The 20,762-nt window shown below is 32.6% G+C and overlaps 1 protein-coding gene across 1 annotated transcript in view; it reads right to left on the minus strand.

Annotated features, from left to right (window-relative positions):
• LOC124357711 (adhesive plaque matrix protein-like) overlaps nt 1-20,762 on the minus strand; it is a 50,389-nt gene that overhangs the window by 24,002 nt on the left and 5,625 nt on the right. The window contains exon 2 of the mRNA XM_046809719.1: nt 17,508-17,594. Coding sequence (XP_046665675.1) covers nt 17,508-17,594 — 87 coding nt within the window. The remainder of the gene's footprint in view (nt 1-17,507; nt 17,595-20,762) is intronic.

The following is a 20,762-nucleotide window of genomic DNA, read 5'->3' on the forward strand; positions in this document are numbered from 1 at the left end:
TGACAGGAAATGAAAGTTACTGAGAGTTGTGGCCAACTTCACAACTTAAATAGTAATTTAATTAACTAATACAAGTGCAGTGCCCCGACTTCCTACTTTAAGCTCTAACTGTACAGTTTCGCTTAAAATCCCACTGTCTCCATCTAATTTTATGTTTCGTAATTATTTTAATATTTTAGTAAGAATAGTCATAGATTTGTGCTTTACCGACCAATAATGGCCAAACGTATAAATGTTGTTACAAGAAAACTTCTAAATGCCGACCATTTAAAACAAGTAATTTACCTCAGAATGGCCGTTTCATTTATTTCTTCATATAATAACATAGCTTTTAATTTCATGTATACTGACATTTAAAAAGGAACTATTTATAAGTATGTGCATTATATTTAATTGAAATAAGGAATATTGTTCGCATGTTGTTCAATGTGTCTCTAACGGCCGTAACAGGAAACATGTGACTGTGTCAATGCAACTGCGAGGCACCACAACAATACCAGTTATCATTTTCCGGATCACTGGAGACAAAGTCACACATCAATGAATGGTGTTAAGAGTGATAAATATTACAGCCCTATAAATATGTCCGCTTGTGTTCCAGTTAGTGAACTTCAGACCGACTCTCTCTCTCATCTCTTTGTATTGAACCAAAGCAGTGTGATTTTGTTGTATCACTATCATTGTAAGCAAAATATTGCTTATTACGATATAAATCGTTAAACATTTTTAAATGCCGATTAATTGACTAAGCGTTAGGTAAGCCTTTCACTTGAGGGGCTGAAATCAATTCACTACTGTCTGTTGTCCGCCCGAACGATATCTCAAGAACGAATCATAGACCTAAGGATTTCATATTTTGAATAAAGCTCCATTTCTACTGCTTGTCATTGTACAAGATTTGGCTATAAATCTGTACATGAAGCATTAGTGAAAATTCTTATATTGGTCTTATGTGAAACCATGATGGCAACGAGAAAAACGCCAAATAAACAGATTTGTAAACAAATTGAGTATAATCATTTCAACATGTTACATAGTAACACGTGTAGCCTAATGAAATGAGCTATATTATGTACTTAAATGTTGGAGGTAACATAAGCATGTTACCCAACATTTGGTGCGGCGTATTAATAACTTTTATAAATTATAAATGGCTTTTTATTCCTACAAGTGTTATTAAACATTTTAAAAAAGGTTAGTTGGATGTATATAAATCTATTTTACCCACGTTGGTGTATGAGACACGTGCCATGACATATTTTCCAATATGACCTCAATATAGTGAGAAAATGCTGTGATTTCCTTTATTAACATTTCCTAAACAAAAATCAAAAATAAAACAGTTATCTACCTTATTTTTAATCATACAATACAAGGAGTGGACAAAGAATCTTGGCTCAGATTGACAAAGTTATAATTAACATAAAACTTGACTCTGGATGTTATTCAATAAAATCATTCTCAAATAAAAAGCAATAGCTATTCCTGACGTTCCTAGTTAATAAGTTAAGTTTGGAATTGTAATGTTGTCTATTTGACTTGACCTAAACAAGATTTTGTACTAGAGAATGGATTTTCCTATTATTAAGTTTTATATTTATGAACTCTTACAATTCTGCAATGAAATTATTAAAATCGCACCAAACATTTCCACTTTAGATTTTATTTTCTTACTATTTTTCAGAGAAATTATTTCTCTTCGCTCCAATGAACAAATATAGTACAACTGGTTTAAGAACATGACAGAACGTACATTCAATGAAAGAGTTTCCATTTTGTATTTTATTTTGTTTCCTGAACTTTTCTTTGTAATTGTATGATTTCACTTCCTGTTGTGAACCATACGCAATAACGATTGAATATTTAGTTAAGACCATTCATACTCAAGACCTTCTGCTTGATAAAAACGTGTAATCCAAAGCTGGGCTATTGTATTTATTGTAATCAACTAGAGGTACGCTTTTCATGATTGAATTATTACATTTGTGTTTGAGTAAATACAAAAAAATTGAAATAACATGTTTTATGTTACTATAAATAATTTTATATATGGAATTCAAGGCTCTAATGTATTTTAAAAGTATTCAAACCATACTAAATTTTTTATAGTATGTTATAACATAAATATTATGTGTTTCAGAATATACGTTAAGTAACTGTTTCTGCCCAAAAGCGTATTTAAACCATGTATAACCTTTACATTTTTATACATCTCCATAATAATTATGAAAATCCAAAACAAAATAGGCAATATTTTTCAAAATAAAACCCTAAAATGCAGGTTTATAACACAAGGTAAGTTTAAAAGAGCTATTTAAAAAAATGGTTTAATAAAGATATTAAAATCAAATTCCGGAAAGCAGCTATTTTCTTAATATAAAACTACTGTTTAGCAGTTGGTGTTGATGTTAGCCAACCATCTGATTTACATATTCATTGTTTGTTATTGTTAAAATAATAATGGCGGAAAAATACACACACAAATATATATATACCGCATACCGTGACAGAAATGCAGTGTACTATCAACAGCTGTGCACCTTACTAAGCGGTAAATCTCGTTTAATTATCGGTAAATCATCATAAATAAGTTTAATACCACTAGTGAATAACAACACGTATTCCAATCATCAATTTAATTTTGCGACCTTTCAAAATCAAGGATTCCTTCGTCAGGCAACTTTGTAAAGCTGGGACTCAAGCTTATTTCGCTAAGGTAAAACAATTCCGGGACAAACTTTGTAGTAACACATTTCAAAAGCAAATTGGCTATCGAACATTTTGAACTGAACCAACACTGATTTATAAATCTTCAATGATTTCTTCTATAGTTAATCAGTTGTCTTCCGTCACCAATCTCTGCGTTGTTTCAATACTTTCTGACTTCTACACTTCTCGTCACATTCCACACGTTCACAACCCTCATTAAAACGTTCAAAGCACTCATAAACTTACAAGAGTACAACTAAAAGCAAGTTATAAGTTTTGATAAGACTCTTTGCAAATATGTCCAAATGTATGATAAAACACGAAAAATACTCAAATTTTACAAATGTATCAAAGTACGGTGGCTAAAAACAACTTAATTCAGTCATAGAGGGGAATAAAGAACGCAGATTCACCAAATCTTGTAAATGTCAGGTAGAGCACAAGTGGGTTTAAGCTAGGTTTCATTGTCATGCATTGCTTATTAAAAGGAGTAAAATAATAGCCATCCATATAATTTTTGAAAATTAAAATTCATTAAACAGTTTTGTAAGTGATCATTGTGTGATAAAAACAAATAACGAAAAGTTTATGACACACTTTGTAACGGCGAAGAAACTTCTTTTCAAAAGTACCAGGTAAAAGAATTTCTTATTTCGACAAGGTTGGGGCTACGCCTTCTCTGACCCCCAGGAGACTGACAGTTTAAATGAAACTTCCGATCCACCACCACTGGGCAGGCGGATTGCTTGTAAGGACATGTCGCTCAGCGTTACCCATCCAAGCAGCAACAACGCCGCAACGTAACCGCTACACAGTACCATAGATTACACAGCGCCTTTGGCACTCACTGTGTAAAACATAAAAGCTGGACTTTTATAAAGATATCCTTACTTTAATCAAAATGTAAGTAAGTAATAATTAACGTATTGTACGTTAGAAACGTATTCCACTGAACAGGTTGCAAGTTACATAAGCTAACAACATCTAATCCAGGGAGTTCTGTAATAGATTATCTGTTGAGGACAGAGAGCCGCCTACCGAATGTCCGTTTCGTTATAAATAGCCGCCTTTCCGCTCTAATAGAGCCATTTCCCAGCGCAAGTTCAATGCGGAGCCGAGAGCACAAAGCTGTTAGTGAAAACAGCGCAAACTGACATTTCCATGGTTCAGTTGTATAACAATCGACACACGGGGTGATTACGGGTAACTAGGTGGCTACAATGGGCTTATGTGACAGAGACACGGCTTGCTCGGGATATACTTAGTTACAAGTTTAGAAAGCCTGTTAAAGGGGTTTCACTGTGAAACTGAATGGATTTTGTTCTGACCAGTAGTTTGTTAGGTTCTCCGTTGTCCAAATGTATATATCGTCAAGACTGTTGTCGATTTCACCGGTACACAAAGCACAGTATCAGTTCAATACTACAATACTAGTTTTCTTGCTACAGAGAAGCGAGAAACGTCTAATAAATCATGAATATGTCCGTCCGCCAGTCATATTAGAGTTCGTAAGCATTAAATAAAGTAAGTTTTAACAATGAAATTTATATTCCGCCAAGAGTCACTCAACTGAATTTACAAACTGACAGGAATGAACAGACAGGGATATACTGTTTCAAACAAATCCAACAAAGTTTTACCTCATCTTATTGTTAAAGATTTCGAGCAGCAAAGATTTTGCCTTGCTTTCTTACTTTCAAGTAAATATCTTTTGTAGTGAGTTGAATCAACTGTAGGTACCTACTTACAATGTTCCATAATATAAAAAGACAGCATAACACCACAAGGTCTATGGAACTGTTTTCTTAATCAGCCAGTAATCTCTCCTTTTTCAGGGCAGAAACCAAAATAGAGTAAATTGTAAAAATTTTAGACAAATTGTAAAATGAAATGTTCTAGATTATTCGAAGAACTTCGTATGAACGAAAAGTGTCACACCATTTTAAAGATTGAATATGTAAAGAGATGTTTCAAATCATCATGAGGACTCCATGGCGTCCTTAAAATATGTAACATTATTTTAAGGCTACAAATGAATAAGAATAGAAGTTACTCACTATTTTAAGGACTTCATGTGTAACGTGAACCAAAGGTTTTACGCCATTTCTAACAATTATATAACAATGTAATATAATTTTAAGGTTAAACATATAAAATAAGAGATGGAACTCTATTTTAAGGACTTCATATGAAACTAGTTGTTTTAATCTATTTTAAGGACTCCGTGTGTAACGAAAGATTTTGTACCACTTAGAGATTCAATATGTAAAAATATTATTCACACCATTTTATTGAGGACTACATATGTAACGATAATTTCTACATTAATTTGAGGATTAAATTGATATAATCATTATTACATGGAATGTTTAAGGAATTTAAAAAAACTATAAGTTACTCCAAATTGCATAGTCTTAATGAGGCGGGTGTTTTAAGTTCGAGAGTTCAAATAATTGGCTATCCTGGTGAATGGTTGTTTTAACATAACATATAATACGAAGTGTACAAAGAACGCCACCTTTAGAACGTTATTCTTTAATTACATTACTTTAAATATATAACACAATATTACACAGATATTTAAAATCACGCCCTACATTACTCTCTGTTCAAAATATTTAGATACCTGAGATTGAAACTTAACTATAAAATATCCAGCAGAGCTGCAATAAAAGCAGTGATAATTAGCTTGTTGATAAACTTAGCTTGTTAATTTCTGAGTTTATGCATGTACAGCAAATTATTTACAAACGATAACATACAATTCTTATGTTGACAACTACGAAAAAGGTGCCAGTTTATATATATATATATATATATATATATATATATATATATATATATATATATATATATATATATATAAGTTAAACAAATTGCAACTTTTATGTATTTTTAAAATCGGCATTGTCTTATTATGGAACTCTTAAAATCACTATATTGCAAGTTAATTTTTGTAAACTACTAATACTAAAACGTTTACATTTTAACAAGCAGGTATTATTAATTTAACGCTGCCGCGGCTTGCGCGTATAAACGCCTAAGATAAAGACTGTCAGTGTAGTTGACTTTCAAACGGTTATCTACACTTTTCGACCTAAGAGTAGTCATTAAATAGCAGTATTATTCATTGCTTGGAAATAATTCGCGTGGTGAAACCATGTTAGTTAAGTTGAAATGAATGCCGCCCGGAACGAGCTCTGAGGGAACTGTCTATCTTTGTTGTAACCCTCGGTAATGACAGTTTCTCCCTCAGGGTCATTCATTCATTCTGCTTAGTTCCCACATTCAATATGAGACTGTCCCACTTAACTGTTTGTTTTCGACGCCAATTTCGCCGACCCGCGAACTTGACCTGACTTTCTACGCTTGTTAATGCCATTCTGTTGCGAAATCAGCGAAATTCAGTGCGATTCTCGTTTTGAGCTTTCTTGGTTTTTACTGTGGCATGCTATCTAAATCTGGTGTATCGGTGAAAATATAACAAGGGAGTAGTACGATACAGCACGTGAGGCGTAGCAGGTTTCGGCTTCGATTACACGAAAGATCAGTTGCACATTTCATTCTCGTTATACCCTGCGGGCAGAAATACAGAGAATCGTATGGAAAAAATTATTCAACTCTCCCCCTTCCCTCACATACCAAGGAGACATTATGCTGGCCAACGCAGTGAATTGGTTTCAACAACGCCGATCAGTAGAACACCATGAAGCCCCATGAATAGAGCTAATTCTTGTCTATATAGAAAAGAATCTCATGCAAAATTTAGAGTCTAAAGATGAAATCTTCCTAAAATATATTGCGGATAGTTAGGCTACATTAGTTACGATGTCACACGTTAAAAACTCATGTTACTTTATTCAGTTTGGTTGCGAATTTATTTACTTCGCTGGCATCAAGGTTATATTTGGCTTATTTTTATACAATGTAATCATTTTCTAATACGTTCATCAAAATATTGTGAAGTGTTGACTGTAAGGAAATGAAGCTCGATGAAAACTTGTCTATAGGGCAGTTCGTTATTAGTATTACACACAATGTATTACAATTTACAGTTTACAATGTATAATATTATTCTTGCGGACACAATGATAATCAGACAAATGCATAGGCTTCGTTAACAATAGACTAGTAATAGTTATATGCTATAGCATATCTGAGACATGTTATGCTGTGAAAGTTATTTCTTTTGGGCTCCTTCAAGATATCATACACGTTTAATAGCCCAACGAGACCTTTATCGGAAGTAATTTATGGATAGCTTAATTTTGGTTATTGGTTGTCTATGATACGTGTGTAACTTCCTCGATAACACTTATGTTTCTCCCTCTCTTAAAAATAATCAATTTGCAGGCTTTTGGTACACTGTCAGATACTAAACATAAATTGCAGTAATTTAAGGAACTCTTTAAAACTATTTTATTTTGCTGAAGGCACATATTTAAAAATTCTGGGTGTATTTCATAATTTGAGTATCAGTTGATTTACTAAAGGCCTGTGAATTGATGTTTAGATGAAGAGCACATGAGGAAAATTTGGGATTTTTGGAAAATTACTGATATTATCATTGAGTTCTCCAGAAATTACTTTATAAATATCTTTCGTTGTCTGAGCATAATCATATTGCCTCAACAAATATAAAAAAAATAAATTTGTTCATTACTTGAACTGTATTCATGAAGTTTTATACACTTTTTAGGAGTATTTAATGCATGATTAACGAAGGCAATTTAAACTGTCACAAGTGGCCGAGACGCTCCTGTCAGACGAGTCCAGTTTCACGACTGGTTATGCAGATTTCACTGGAGATGGAGCCTATCTCCCAGTTCCGTGGACACTCCAGGATACGGCCTGGATCCTTTCACGCGCCTTTCACACCTAATAGAACATGCTACCATATCGTCTCTCGTGTTTTGTTAAACCAGATCGAAAAACCAGCTTTATTTCGTCTTTAACTTCAAATTTTGCTGGTTTTGTAATCTTAGTTAAATTATATAGAATGTTTAATGGCTTTTATATTTTACGTACACCTCTTATGTTCCAGACAAGAACAACAAAACTATAAGTGTGGTAATTTGAATTATTGTAATGCGATTTTTTGTCAATGAAAACTACCAGATCATTTTAAAATTGACCCGTGGTTAAAAAGGTTTTAAAACTAGAAATTACAGTATTATAATAAAGCACACTTTGCACGGCATATCTATACCATAGTTGGGAGGGGGAAGAGTGAGCTACGGAAACTTTTCTAAACTCACGCCGATTTATTTCGTGTGACTAAATTCCGTTGTTTTATGTTTTTATAAACTATTTCAGTGATACGCTTTTTAAAGCAAAGCTATGTGCTTTCATGCAGACTTTTTTCATAGATTTCCTCAAATTATTATTATTTGGCTAAGTGTACTGGTTAAATCAATTAAATCAAATCATTAAACAATCCAGAATATAATCTAAAATTAAAAACAACATATTACAGACCATGTGAGGGAAAACATTAAAATAGTGAATGAAAATACCAGTACCCAAAGGGTAGTGCATATACCCAAAAACATTTGACTTCACTTTATCGCCCAACAAATTATATCCTGAAGATTCAATAAGCAATCGTCAACGAAATTTAGTTGAAAAATTCTAAACTGTCTCACACGAGACGCTTGAAGGTTAAGACTTATAACATTATCACATGATTTCATTGTTATAATCGTGTAAATATGTATCCAAAAATTTTCTCTAAATTGAATAAAATTGCCTCCTGACTAAATTAGGAAATAAATATCCTAATTGTAGAATAAAGTTACTTACAGTAAATAAAGTAGCGTATATTGCAACACATCTAATTATCATTGTGCTACGTAAGGTCTTGTAATATCATAGATGAATCTTTTTTAAGTTTAAAATGCAGAAATAAAAAACAACATTAAACGAGAAATTATGGAAAACATGTTCTTTATAAATTAAATTACCATGACAATTTTAACTAGGATTAATACCATGGCAATGGGATTTTGGAATCCAGAATAGGACAAAATAGACTGAAAATTGGATTCAAATTTAATAACCCTTTAACCTGAAAAACGGATGGCTGCACTCTTCATACATACGCAATTTATATACAATTGGAGATTATATATAATATAATTTATATCGTCGTATATAGTTAATCTTACAACAGACGGCAACAAAAAATATGAGATATTTCAGTGAAATTTTGATAATTGACATACTTCAAAATCCACTGAAGACTTAGCTTACTATTGCAAACTGTTGTCGGATACAGCGAATCCAGAATTCTATGCATTCAATCAGCTGTGAGTGTTACGATGTATATATATAAGTATATTTAGGAAATAACACAATTGTAGACCTTGTAAACTAGTAGAATCATTAAAAGGTAAGATAGTGGCTTGTACAGAGGAAATTTGACTTATAAAGCTAAATATTTGTGTTACAAAATATTTAGATTTAACTCAATTCAAAGCTAATACGTAAAATTTCGAGAAGCGGAATACGTAATTAAGTGTATGGCTCTCATTTTGAAACAATAATAAAAAAATACATAAAAAGTTCATCAAAACATTTTTTTATTTTAAACATTCCTTTTATTGACGTGACAACGTCTTAAATTAGGTTGCGGCTCGGAGTCACTCATGAAAAAGTGTAACGCCCGGTAACGTTACGATGCCCGTCCAGTGGGTCCGCCGCACGGGATCCGCACGGGATAAAGCAGATAACTGTGGGTCCGCCGCACGGGATAAAGCAGATAACTATGTTTATTCGTGAAAATGTGGAGTGCTTAGATTCGTCATTTACAACAACTACAACAATAAAGGTAAATAATTGTACACTGATATTTCATTATCGTAAACTATGATTGATTGATTAATTGTTAGATTGACACAAAAGTTGAGAAACTGAGTTTATAGGTTATGTCATACTATTGACAAATGTTGATAGTGTTAAGTAAATTATTAGTTTAAATCACTCTGCAATCAATCGTAATTCAGTCGATTGAGAAGAAACAGCGCGTATTGCTAGTCAAACATTTAAAATAACAAATTATAACCTCTAACCTGTCATAACAGTGCGACCAAACAAACGAACTAAACCGACCAATCACCACGCGCGGAGTTAGCATTTAACTGTGTTTAGCAAGAATTTCAAATTCCAATTTTAGTAAATGTTTTATTCAACTTTACCATTTACAATAACAAATTTTAATTAATTTCAAATTATGTACAATGTTTTAGTAAACAAAATATATTTCTATAGTTAAAATTTGTGCAATTCTTATTTTCATTCAATTCCTTGTTCCTATTGTGCAATTTAATAATATTCATATCAATAAATATTCTACCGAGAAAAAGACGTTGTCACGTAAAATCTTCGCCCGTAAAACCGACTTTACAGGCAACCATAATTTTTTTTATATACAACTAGCGGGCCCGGCGCGCTTTGCTGCGCATTTCAATAATTTTTTGCAAAAGTTGCCCGCGGCTTCGCACGCAATTTCCCGTTGAAAACAGTACACTATATTCACTTATTCTTTTTCTATCACATTCTAAACATTGCTGAGATAATTGATAGTCGTTCCATCGTGAGCCTCTTGGGCGTATTATGAAGGTATGTACCATATTCCTGCCTCTATCTAGCTGTTACCCACGGCTTCGCACGCAAATCTTAAGAACCGAAGTCCTTATATTACTTAGTAAATTTTTTTTTTACTATAATAAATTTTAGATTAAATTAGTTATATCTCCGATGCCACGATTGAGCTTGCTTTGTTGTCTCGATCGAGAGAATATGTACACACGGAGTTTTGAGAACCATACTTCTGTCAAAAAAAACAACTAAGGTTGATTTTATAACATTCTTTATATTTGTAGCCAACGTAAGATAGTAATTATGATATCTGCATTACTCTTCTGATCAAGCATGAGCATGGTTTATATTAAATAAATATTGCAGTTAAAGGTGAATTTTTACGTCAAATTTGAATTGTATTATCTGGATAGTAAAGTCTATGTTTAACAGTGATTGCAAAAACAGTTTAAACAAAATTTGTCGTTTCTCTTAAGCTTACTCTATGCTTTAAAACTATAAGTGTAATATATGTTTACAAAGAACAGCTGATTAAAAATTTGAAAAGACGTTAACATATGTTTGCTGCAATGCATTTCTTATGGGTATTTCTGTAACCAGTGGGGCGGAATCCTGAATCGGGAAAGGGATGGGCATAGCTTATAAACCTTCTCCGTGGAAAAATACATATACGTACAAATTTTCATCATGATCGGTCCAATAGTTCACGATTCCATAAAGGACAAACATACAAACATTCATTTTTATATATATAGATTAATAGTACGCCGTTGCTTAAGAATGTTTTGTCTTGGGGTTTTTTTGTATTAAAAATGGCCCAAACACAAACTTTAATCTCAAGAATAAGCACAGAACAAATATTTGGTGCTGTTCCATATTTAGTTAAGTTATTACAGTATTTAGTTTTGAAACGTTTTAAAATGTAATTAACTTTTAGTTACTCAAACATTTTCAGCTCTTTGAATTTATGTATTAATATAACCTAAGTTTCCATTTAAAAATTCTCCAAAAAGCACTAATTGGGCTCTTTTTGGGCATTTTACGAATATGAAATAATTTCATTTGATTCTGTAAGGTCGAATTAGGGGGAAAGGAGGAAGAAAAGTTTGAAAGTTCGTTACTGTAACAGCTATACATATCGCACAGATGGCCTGCCTTAAGCATTTATGGATTTGAATAGGAAATTAATTATGACTGTGTCATGCTAATTACGGAAACTTATTATAACTGTAAATAATAATATACAAATAAAAGATTAAACAAATGTTTTGGAATATTTCTATTGTTTTTGTCTAATTTAAATGTTATATACTAAAACTTCCTAGGTAGAACCTCTCGCTTCAAGACTGACAGTTGGCAACATTATTCGGAAAGGTTCGATAATTCAAAAATGTAATGTTATGAATAAGGTGTCAATAAATCAAAGGTACAAACAGTTGTGTCCACTTGCCCCATTAAATATGATAATGTGGATTAAAAAAGCCAGTATGGGTATGTATGGTTTCATTACATACTAACCTAAGACATACCTATGATCAATGTTTGATACACTTTGGCCTCTAAAAATACAATTCTAACAATCTCATATGCACTACTATGTAAACGTTACTGCTGAATGGCAGAACTTTACCGCATGACAGAAGCAAATAGGAATGCTGAGCTGGTTGCTAATGACTGACCCCGGAGGTAAGGGTGCCGTTCGGGTCGTTATTGGGCCTTGCGGGTATGGAATCGGTTTTCATGTTTAATATGCAGGTTTCATATCCCGAGTGAAATGGGTCAGAGTTATATAAAAAGTGAAACTGGCGGGACGTCCTGGAAAATTATATTTAGTTACCGGGTAGGGTACGATAAGCGGACCCGGTTTTTTATATCGAAGAATATAAGCATCGATACCTAATATTCGCAACTCGGATCCTAGACTATTAATTGATATAAAAGTATGTATAGTCCTAAATAAAAATTATATGTTTTAAATAAAAATATGGTTATATAGGAAAATTCATAAATAATTAAGAAATGATGAATATTAAAGAACTAGAACGAAAACTCAGACATTATTATGAGCCACAATTCATATGGTTTATGTCATAATTATTGAATTGTTTATAATTATACACACTTAGTTTATATATTAATACGTGTGTGTATAGTTATTATTAGTATATATTTATACACCGGGTCTCTCGACAGAAGTAGGTAGTTTTTGTAACAACTGAAATATTATGAATATTATCATGGGATTTACGTGTATTCAATATGAAAATAGTTTGAGAAGCAAAAAAATTTTAATGAGAGAAAATATATGTGTTATAGTCATTCCAGAACCTTTCTTTTTTTTTGGTTTAATAAATAACGAGCTAGATTTTTTTAAAGTTTTACAGGCCTCAATATTGAAACGTAGCGTAGCAAGAATGCTAAACAACTTAAATAAATATTAAGAAGATCAATTTTTGTATCAAGTGTTTTTAACTTGTGCTTTTTGGGAAATGTGTAAATATTTGAAAGGGTGAGGGGTAGTTTTACGCTCTGGAGGTCATGTTCGGTGAAATTATGCTTAAATTATCGGTAAGTGCTACCATTGAGGATAAATGCAATAGACTGATCTTATACACAAAATTTACCTAAAATGAGAAACAGATTATTATTTTCAAAGTGTTTAACATGTGTAGGTACATTTTTAGTTTTTATCTCGTATCTTTTTAGTCAATGATTTAAAACATTACTACTAAATAATGTAAATTCTCACAGTTCTAACTTCTTTATTAAATATTGATTCTAAATTTCTATTAATTAATTTTTATTATGCTTCTAAGTAAGCTTATAGAGATTTAGTATAATATTTTAACATTTTTATAGTGTGCTTGGAAATGAAGTATATGTAATTCATTACGTATTGGTCAATAATAGCAAATGTTTCTCCTTAATTATTTATATGTGGGAATAACATCTTTAAGTAGAAAATTTTGTATTATTCTGTTATGTATTTTAAATTATTGTATTTTATGCATTTCTGTTTGCTTTTATTAAATGAAGTAATAAACTTATGGATTAAAATAAATGTTTTAAAGTAAACTTTTGATTTAATAAATTAAATTAACCTCAGTTAAGTATTTCATAATACCCATTAAGGTTGGTGAATGAGAATGAAATAAAAATATTCATAATTTTGGCATGCGAGGTATCTTGGAAAGATGTCCCTTAGCCTTCAAACATTTGCTGGTTAAAGTCCATTACCCGAACTGTCCTATTCCCATAACCAAATCGGGGCTTCATTTACTCAAAGTAGCAAAGACATTATAAAAGTTTTAAATCGAAATCATTAAACTACTTTCACAAGAACTAAGTTATTATTCAAGACGGTTGCTAACGTACGAGGACATGTCAGCTACAAACCAAAATGCACATTAGCCTATAAGCAATAGCACAATATATTTATATTTAAATAAAAATTTAAATTAGTATTTAAAATCAAAATGCACAATCATCTTTGACTTATAAAACATATATAAAATCTTTGTTACAGTTCATGATTGCTTTAATATTCAATATGTCTAATTTTTATAGTATCATTTTTATTTTCAATTATTTGAAAGTCTTACGAAGTCAGGCTTGCTGGTGTAGTGACTCATGGAACAAAATTATTTTGTATTACCTAATGTAATTTTAAACTCAAAAAAGATATTTTTAACTCAGCTCTATCGTTAAAAAACATTATACCAACATAAAATAAATTATTGTTATAAACTGTTGCTTAATTATTTTAACAAATGTACTAAACTTTATATCTTAAAACCACTAAAGCAAATACTATTTGTAAGTTGTCTGTAATATTTAGCTTCCTTTAGTTTTTGAGTAAGTTTTTAAATTTGTAAAAATATGAAAGATAAATTGAAGACGCAAACTGTGCAAAAGGAAAGCGTATAAAGAGCGTTATTATCAATATGTAACTTGTTTGAAAGCCAACATATTTATCATTGTTTAAGCCGACGGGCGCCATCGTAAAATCGTTGTTTTATTTTCCCTCAGTTGAAAGTTACAATAATGTTTACTTGTGGAAAGTTAGAACAGTTTCTCAACTAATCTGTTTTGTCATAACTTTTTGTTTCTTCTTGTGTTAAACTGTTGCTGTATGCGGCATTTGTTCACATATATCATGTGCTGTTCTCAAGGTCTAAAATAAATGTTATCTTATATAAATCCTTGTAAAGCATTATTCCTAAGGCTGAGATAATAGATCAAATTAACGTTAACACATTGTTGTCCCTATTATATTTTTAAGAGTTCCAAATAACGATATTATTGTATTTAGTCTCTTATATAAATTAAATACTTTTAAAAACGCATGTTCATGGGTTATTTATTGTTCTTTAAATAGCTGCTCTTAGATTTCATGCACATAAAAATATGAAATTAATTATTATTTCAGTTATGAAAATTGCAAGGGAGAGAGCAAATGAGATCAGAACAGGATTAACCTACGAAGCAGATGTGGTTTCTCTTATTTGTACGTAATTTTTGACAAACATGAGGTTATAAATTAATCCTGCAGCACTTTATAAGGACACCATACCATTTGAATTTAGACACATACATGTTAAAAATATTAAATATTTTTACCATGTGATTTTGGTTCACGTGATTTTCTACCAAATGTCGTCTTTTGTACAGATTACAAAAATTGAAAAGGCCTTGAACATCACCATGACGGTTTGATGTTCATTCATGTCACTTCCAAAATTTATTTATAACTTAAAGCAGTTACAAATAAAATAGAGTACGTATTCAACATTTCCATTGTAAAAAATATGCAGGTAGTAAAAACTATTAAAATACCACTTTTTTGACGGAATCTTCGAAACTGATCTTATTTCATGAAATATAAATACTCATCAAATTTACTGGTGTGCTCTTATTGCTACAAGGTTGGTGTACCCCACACCATGTGTTGCGCAACAGGTCTTGCTGAGGCTAAGATCGTTGCTATGTGATTAAAATGTCAAATAATTGTTCTCAGTTTCCTTACAAATTGACTTATTTTACTATTTTCTTATTGCCATCATGGTTACACAAAATTTGAACGTAAAAATGTTCGATAATGTTCGGTCAAATATCATACACCGTTATCAAACTCAATGTTGCTTATCCTCGAGATATGTCGACAGACAGACAGAAATACAATCGTGATGGTTAAATTAAATTCCACCTTAACTGATCCATCCTCTCAGACCCAGTATATTGACGTAAAATTTTTCCATCAGACCCAATATCCTATCGCACTGCAGGATGATCTCCAGTAGCATGTACCGGTTACGTGTCTCGAGACCTGTTCTAAATGACGGTACAAAGGTGGCGCCGCCGCTTCCTGTCGTAATTTCGATGATGATGTAGACTGGCCGGTCCCGCTCAGGGTCTAGGTTATTAATTTTCACAAACAAAACTGAGAGTGGCCAAACTAGCTTAGCGCTTTCATCCTGCCACCTGTGGAATAACGTTTTGTCATCTTCCCATGTAAAATGGTTATTTCACCTCAATGCGGATATTATGTGACGGCTCCCATGCGTGAAACGGTTGTTCACTTTGATATACTACATTAGTTCATGCCAGGATGTCAGCTGGACTTTCCGACATTGTGAGGCTCTAGACGTCAAATCATTCCTGGTTGGAAGGACAAGTGATGACATTACTGGCAACACAATTCTGTTACTTTCCTTATACATAATGCTTACTATACGGGGTGTATAAAATATCTGGAAACCTCCAAATATTGTTTCTAATAACGAAAATTTAATTTTCTATATTTTGTGATGGAGTGATACCAAAAATATTTATACTGTTCGAAATGGTGGGCGATTGAAGGTTTACTACTGATCTTATATCAAGAGCCCCCATGTTGTTATAAATTTAGCTTATGAAGTGGGGTTTCCGACAATACGTCCTAATAATTAATACCTATAAAATGATACGCTTATTAACCTAGACTTACATTTAAATTCCCATGACACTCCTCGCCAGCCATACTCTAATGAAAATGTATAATAGTTATTTCATAAAAAGTAGTTTATACGGCCATATAATATTATACAAAATGTTTAGATTGTATCTGCTTTGGTTCAACAATTTCCAATGAGTTTCCAAGCATTGTATACACCCTTTATTTGGCGAAAAATTTACTGAGTTATAAATACGCATTTTAGGGATTTTATAAGCCTGTTTTAATAAGTTAGACCGTATGTATACTTTATTACATTTTCTTACTTTCATGGTTTTTTTTTACAGCAAAAATGTTTTATCACCAATTAAGGTTTTGCATATAATTGTCCAGGATTTTCGGTTTGGTGCGTCGACATAGGTAAGTATTTTGAAACAAATATGAAAGAAGGGTGATTGCTGCATTGGATAAAATACACTTGGTTAAAGCAAGGTAAAACCGATTTTCTCAAGTGTATTTAATTAATAGCCCAATAAACAATGACATACTTCCAAAAAAACTGCTATAGCATTAGGTAGGATCTGAAGCATGTTGATTTCCTTTCACTACCGTTCGTCTTCTCTTGATACTATTTCTAAGCTTCATAGCCTCGACGGATTAGGATGAACGTTTGGCGATACAAAATATTTTATTTCAACAAGGACGTAACCTAGTCAAAAGACCTTCATCCTATATTTAAATATTGCCGGATGCTGTACTCTTCCGTATCATATTACAAAATACAGGACCTTAGAAAAATATTGGTTAATAGACCCATATGGTTACCAAGGTGGTTGAAATCGTTATATTCTCTACTTACTGTCAATGTTACTTAACATGTTACTGTCAATTTTACCTCTCTAGGTAGGTCAATATAACATTAAAATTTAAGATTGATTTAAAGATCGATATTGGCAATGAAAGATATGTAAAGGTGTAAGGACATTTTCCACCTTAATACGTTACTAAAATAGAACAATACGTTTCTATTATTAAAATCTACCCTCTTCCTCAGGTGTCAAACGTTGGGTATTTTAGTTAAGTGAGTGGCAACTTCATTGCCGAACTGTTTTGTTCTTTTATACATTTTGAATATTACGTATTTTTTGTTTAAACCACCTGAAAAAGATGGTAGATTCCAATCCTTGGAATGCAGCTACAGTTTAGTAATATAAAAAAACTATGGAAAATATTCGAATCCACTTGTTGAAAATGTTAGTCTACTTACGTAATGGTCATGGACGCTGTGGGGTGCGTACAGCAGATGACTGGCGAGGGTCTGTGTTATTGACACGAAGCATATCGTGCTGAACACCTGAAACAAAACTTATTTTACATCTCACATTTAACAGCACGCTTTTGGTCGAACAATATGACTAAGTCATAATGCATAATAGTGTTGGTCAAGTCAAGGTGGATTATGAGGAAAACAATCCATGAAGTCTTATACAATTGGAAGGAAAACTTTATTAGGAAAATTAATCTGCTCTATAACAATTATCAACCAGTTATCAACTAGACAATTTATATTTGACGTAACTCCCAAGGATCAGTTCATTCTGGGTTTGATCAATTGCGTTAATTTATTCACTACCGGTAAACAACACACTCCTTTAAAAAGTCTGGCTACTCCAATGGTGGCGAGTACTTCGGTGATATGTTCTTTTACAGTTAATTAGATCATAGGTCCAGCAAGAACTCTGATTAACATAAAGAGAACTTAATGGGAAATGTAATATTGTCATCTACCATTTAATCCCAATAATCTTTTATTAGGATACGGAAAAATAAAGAAAACTGAGTAAAATTGGTTGGTTTTCATATTAGTCGCTTTGTTCCTGTATATCCATAAACACGGAACATTCTTAATATTTTAACGAAATATGAGGGGGCAGAAGTTAGCAAAAAATTCTTATTTAAGAATTTAGTGATGTTTAAGAGAAATGTGTATATTTTATATACAGAAATGTTACCTAAATGTTTAGCTGGCTATGTATTTTTAGATCAACGACTATCTAGACGTCTCACTAAGCTTAACACTAAGAACAATAATTAGATTTCGTTAGTTATTCACTATATCCAGTTAATGGTAGTTTGTATCTTTGGCCAGAGGATCACGCTGTAAACTGTGTTTCAGAGAGACTTATTTGTTTTACGTTTTCTGTGGTGGAAATGTTACACGTAAGTTTGATAAAAAGTTGGATATTTTTAAAATTCAAATAACTTTAGTTAGTTATAGATTTATTTAATACTAATGCAACCAGTAAACCATTAAAATTACTCAAGAAACAAAAATTTAAACATTACATTTAAAGATTTTTTGATATTAAAAATTTTAACATTGAAACAAAAATAACCTAAAACAACAAAATAAACGTTTATAAAAGCTCATTCCTACTAGTCTAGTCAATAAATAGCCAAATGGAGTATCTGGAAGGAAAGTCAGTAAGCAGAAAAGACCAATTATGGGACGTTGTTCGGGTACCTGGTAGTATAATATATTAAAAGTCCTCAACCCTACGATGGAAGAGGGGGAAGGATTTTAAAGATCCCTCTTTTGGGGTTTTTACCTATATATCACTATGGGTTGCTTTCACTAAAATTGTAAATGTATACAAAATTAAAGCTGATACAATATCCTACATCTTGTGTTATTATATTTAATTTGCTATATGCTACCGTTAATGGTATAATCGTAAATAATCTCGTAAGTAATCTCGTAAATTTATAATTTTAGAAAAACCAATCTTTCCCTAAACAAGAAAAAACCTTTTTCTTTTCATGTTTCCAGTGCCTCAAGTATCCAATTCACAGAAATTTGTCAAAAGCAGAATTGTAGAAAATTCAATTAACTTCAACATGAAATTTTGTTTTATAGTTTAATAGAAAATTAAAATACAGCATTACGTATGTCCACGCCGTCACAACATGGAGTATCACGTCAGGAGCATTCCACAAGAGCAAACTTGCATTTATCTAACTGGTCAAAGGATGATGACGTAACATATACTGCTGAGATCTTCAAATTTTTCGCCAACCTTCAGTCTCAACAGATAAAGTACAGTTCTGTAATAATTATCAACACAAAATACCTGTTACTTTACAAAGTTACATTTTCAAGATCTATTTAAACTTTTAGATGTCATATCTAATGGTAAGGAGAGCTAATTATTTAACTTATTGATTCACCAGATAATCTTGATTCAGTTATTTTGAAACATTATCAAACATTTAGCAAACAAAACTACCGATACTACGGTATTGTGCTACAGGATGAGGAAGAATGTCACCAAGCGGGGTCACCAGATGAAAGTTTTACCTACGAGCTACCTGAGACACTCGGACACGAGGTGTAATTTATAGTCACGGTTCCAGTGAGTAGAGGACAACATGTATAATTATGTCCTCGAGCACATCTTTTACAGGGAAAGCATAGTTCAATTACAAAGGCAAATCTATTCAGCCACTGGCAAACGCACTGAAAGTAAAAGTCACTGGGTAGATGAAGAGATCAAAACATGGCGCGGCCGCGGCGCTACGCGACAGAGACGACCGACAGGACGTGGTCTGTCTCCGGACAGTGTCTCCGGATCACACCCTATCACGGTAATGGTAGAAAGGCCGCCGACACACTTCCACCTACGTTTTGACGATTCACCGTGATTTCTCCGTAATCCTACGATCACACCCAAGGCGATTCTGGTTTCACCGCGGCGGCCGGCACGGCGGTAGCAGTGGCCAATTGTGGAGTACGTGATCGATCGCGATGATGGTCGAAATATTCGATCTGTCAGTCAATTTATCATTATTAATGCTTTTTGGCTCAGCGTTAACGAATACTATCACTCAAGGGGCTGGAAAACATTCATTTCTATCTATCTGTCGGCACGATAACACGAGAACAACCTGAACTATAGACTTGTAATTTTTGTATGAAGCTTCATTTCTTCATGAAGACAAAATTGAGTTTGATGATAGTGGAGGCCACTTAATGGGATTTGGCTACATGTTGGCGAATATTGTATATTGGTCGTTATTCGTCGGTCGTGGGTAATCATGACGACAAAGAGAAAATCGCAGAAGAAGTAAATTTGTAAACAAACTGAGTACAATCATATGACGTTTTAAAATGTAACACATATAGATTAATAATCACAATGTGAAAAGCCTAGTTAGCATGATAGACTAAAGTTTTAACGAATGTCTACATATAAAAGAATGAGTTTAATGGTTATCTATACCATATATAGGATTTCACTGAGCCGTCACTTAAAATTCTGTGACCTGGTACAGTTGTTCATTTGTCTACTCGTGGTTATAAAAATACAATTTTTGTTATTATGTGTCTGCCTGTTCCTCACCAGAACATCTTAGGAACGAAGCGCGGCTTCTGGAGTAGCATGATATTCAGGATACTTAAGATAAGGAGATTGAGGTGGTCTTCTGCCGATAGGAGTAGTAACAGCCACCGAAAGGAGTAATA

This window comes from Homalodisca vitripennis, chromosome 3, assembly GCF_021130785.1.
Source record: "Homalodisca vitripennis isolate AUS2020 chromosome 3, UT_GWSS_2.1, whole genome shotgun sequence".
Lineage (NCBI taxonomy): Eukaryota > Metazoa > Arthropoda > Insecta > Hemiptera > Cicadellidae > Homalodisca > Homalodisca vitripennis.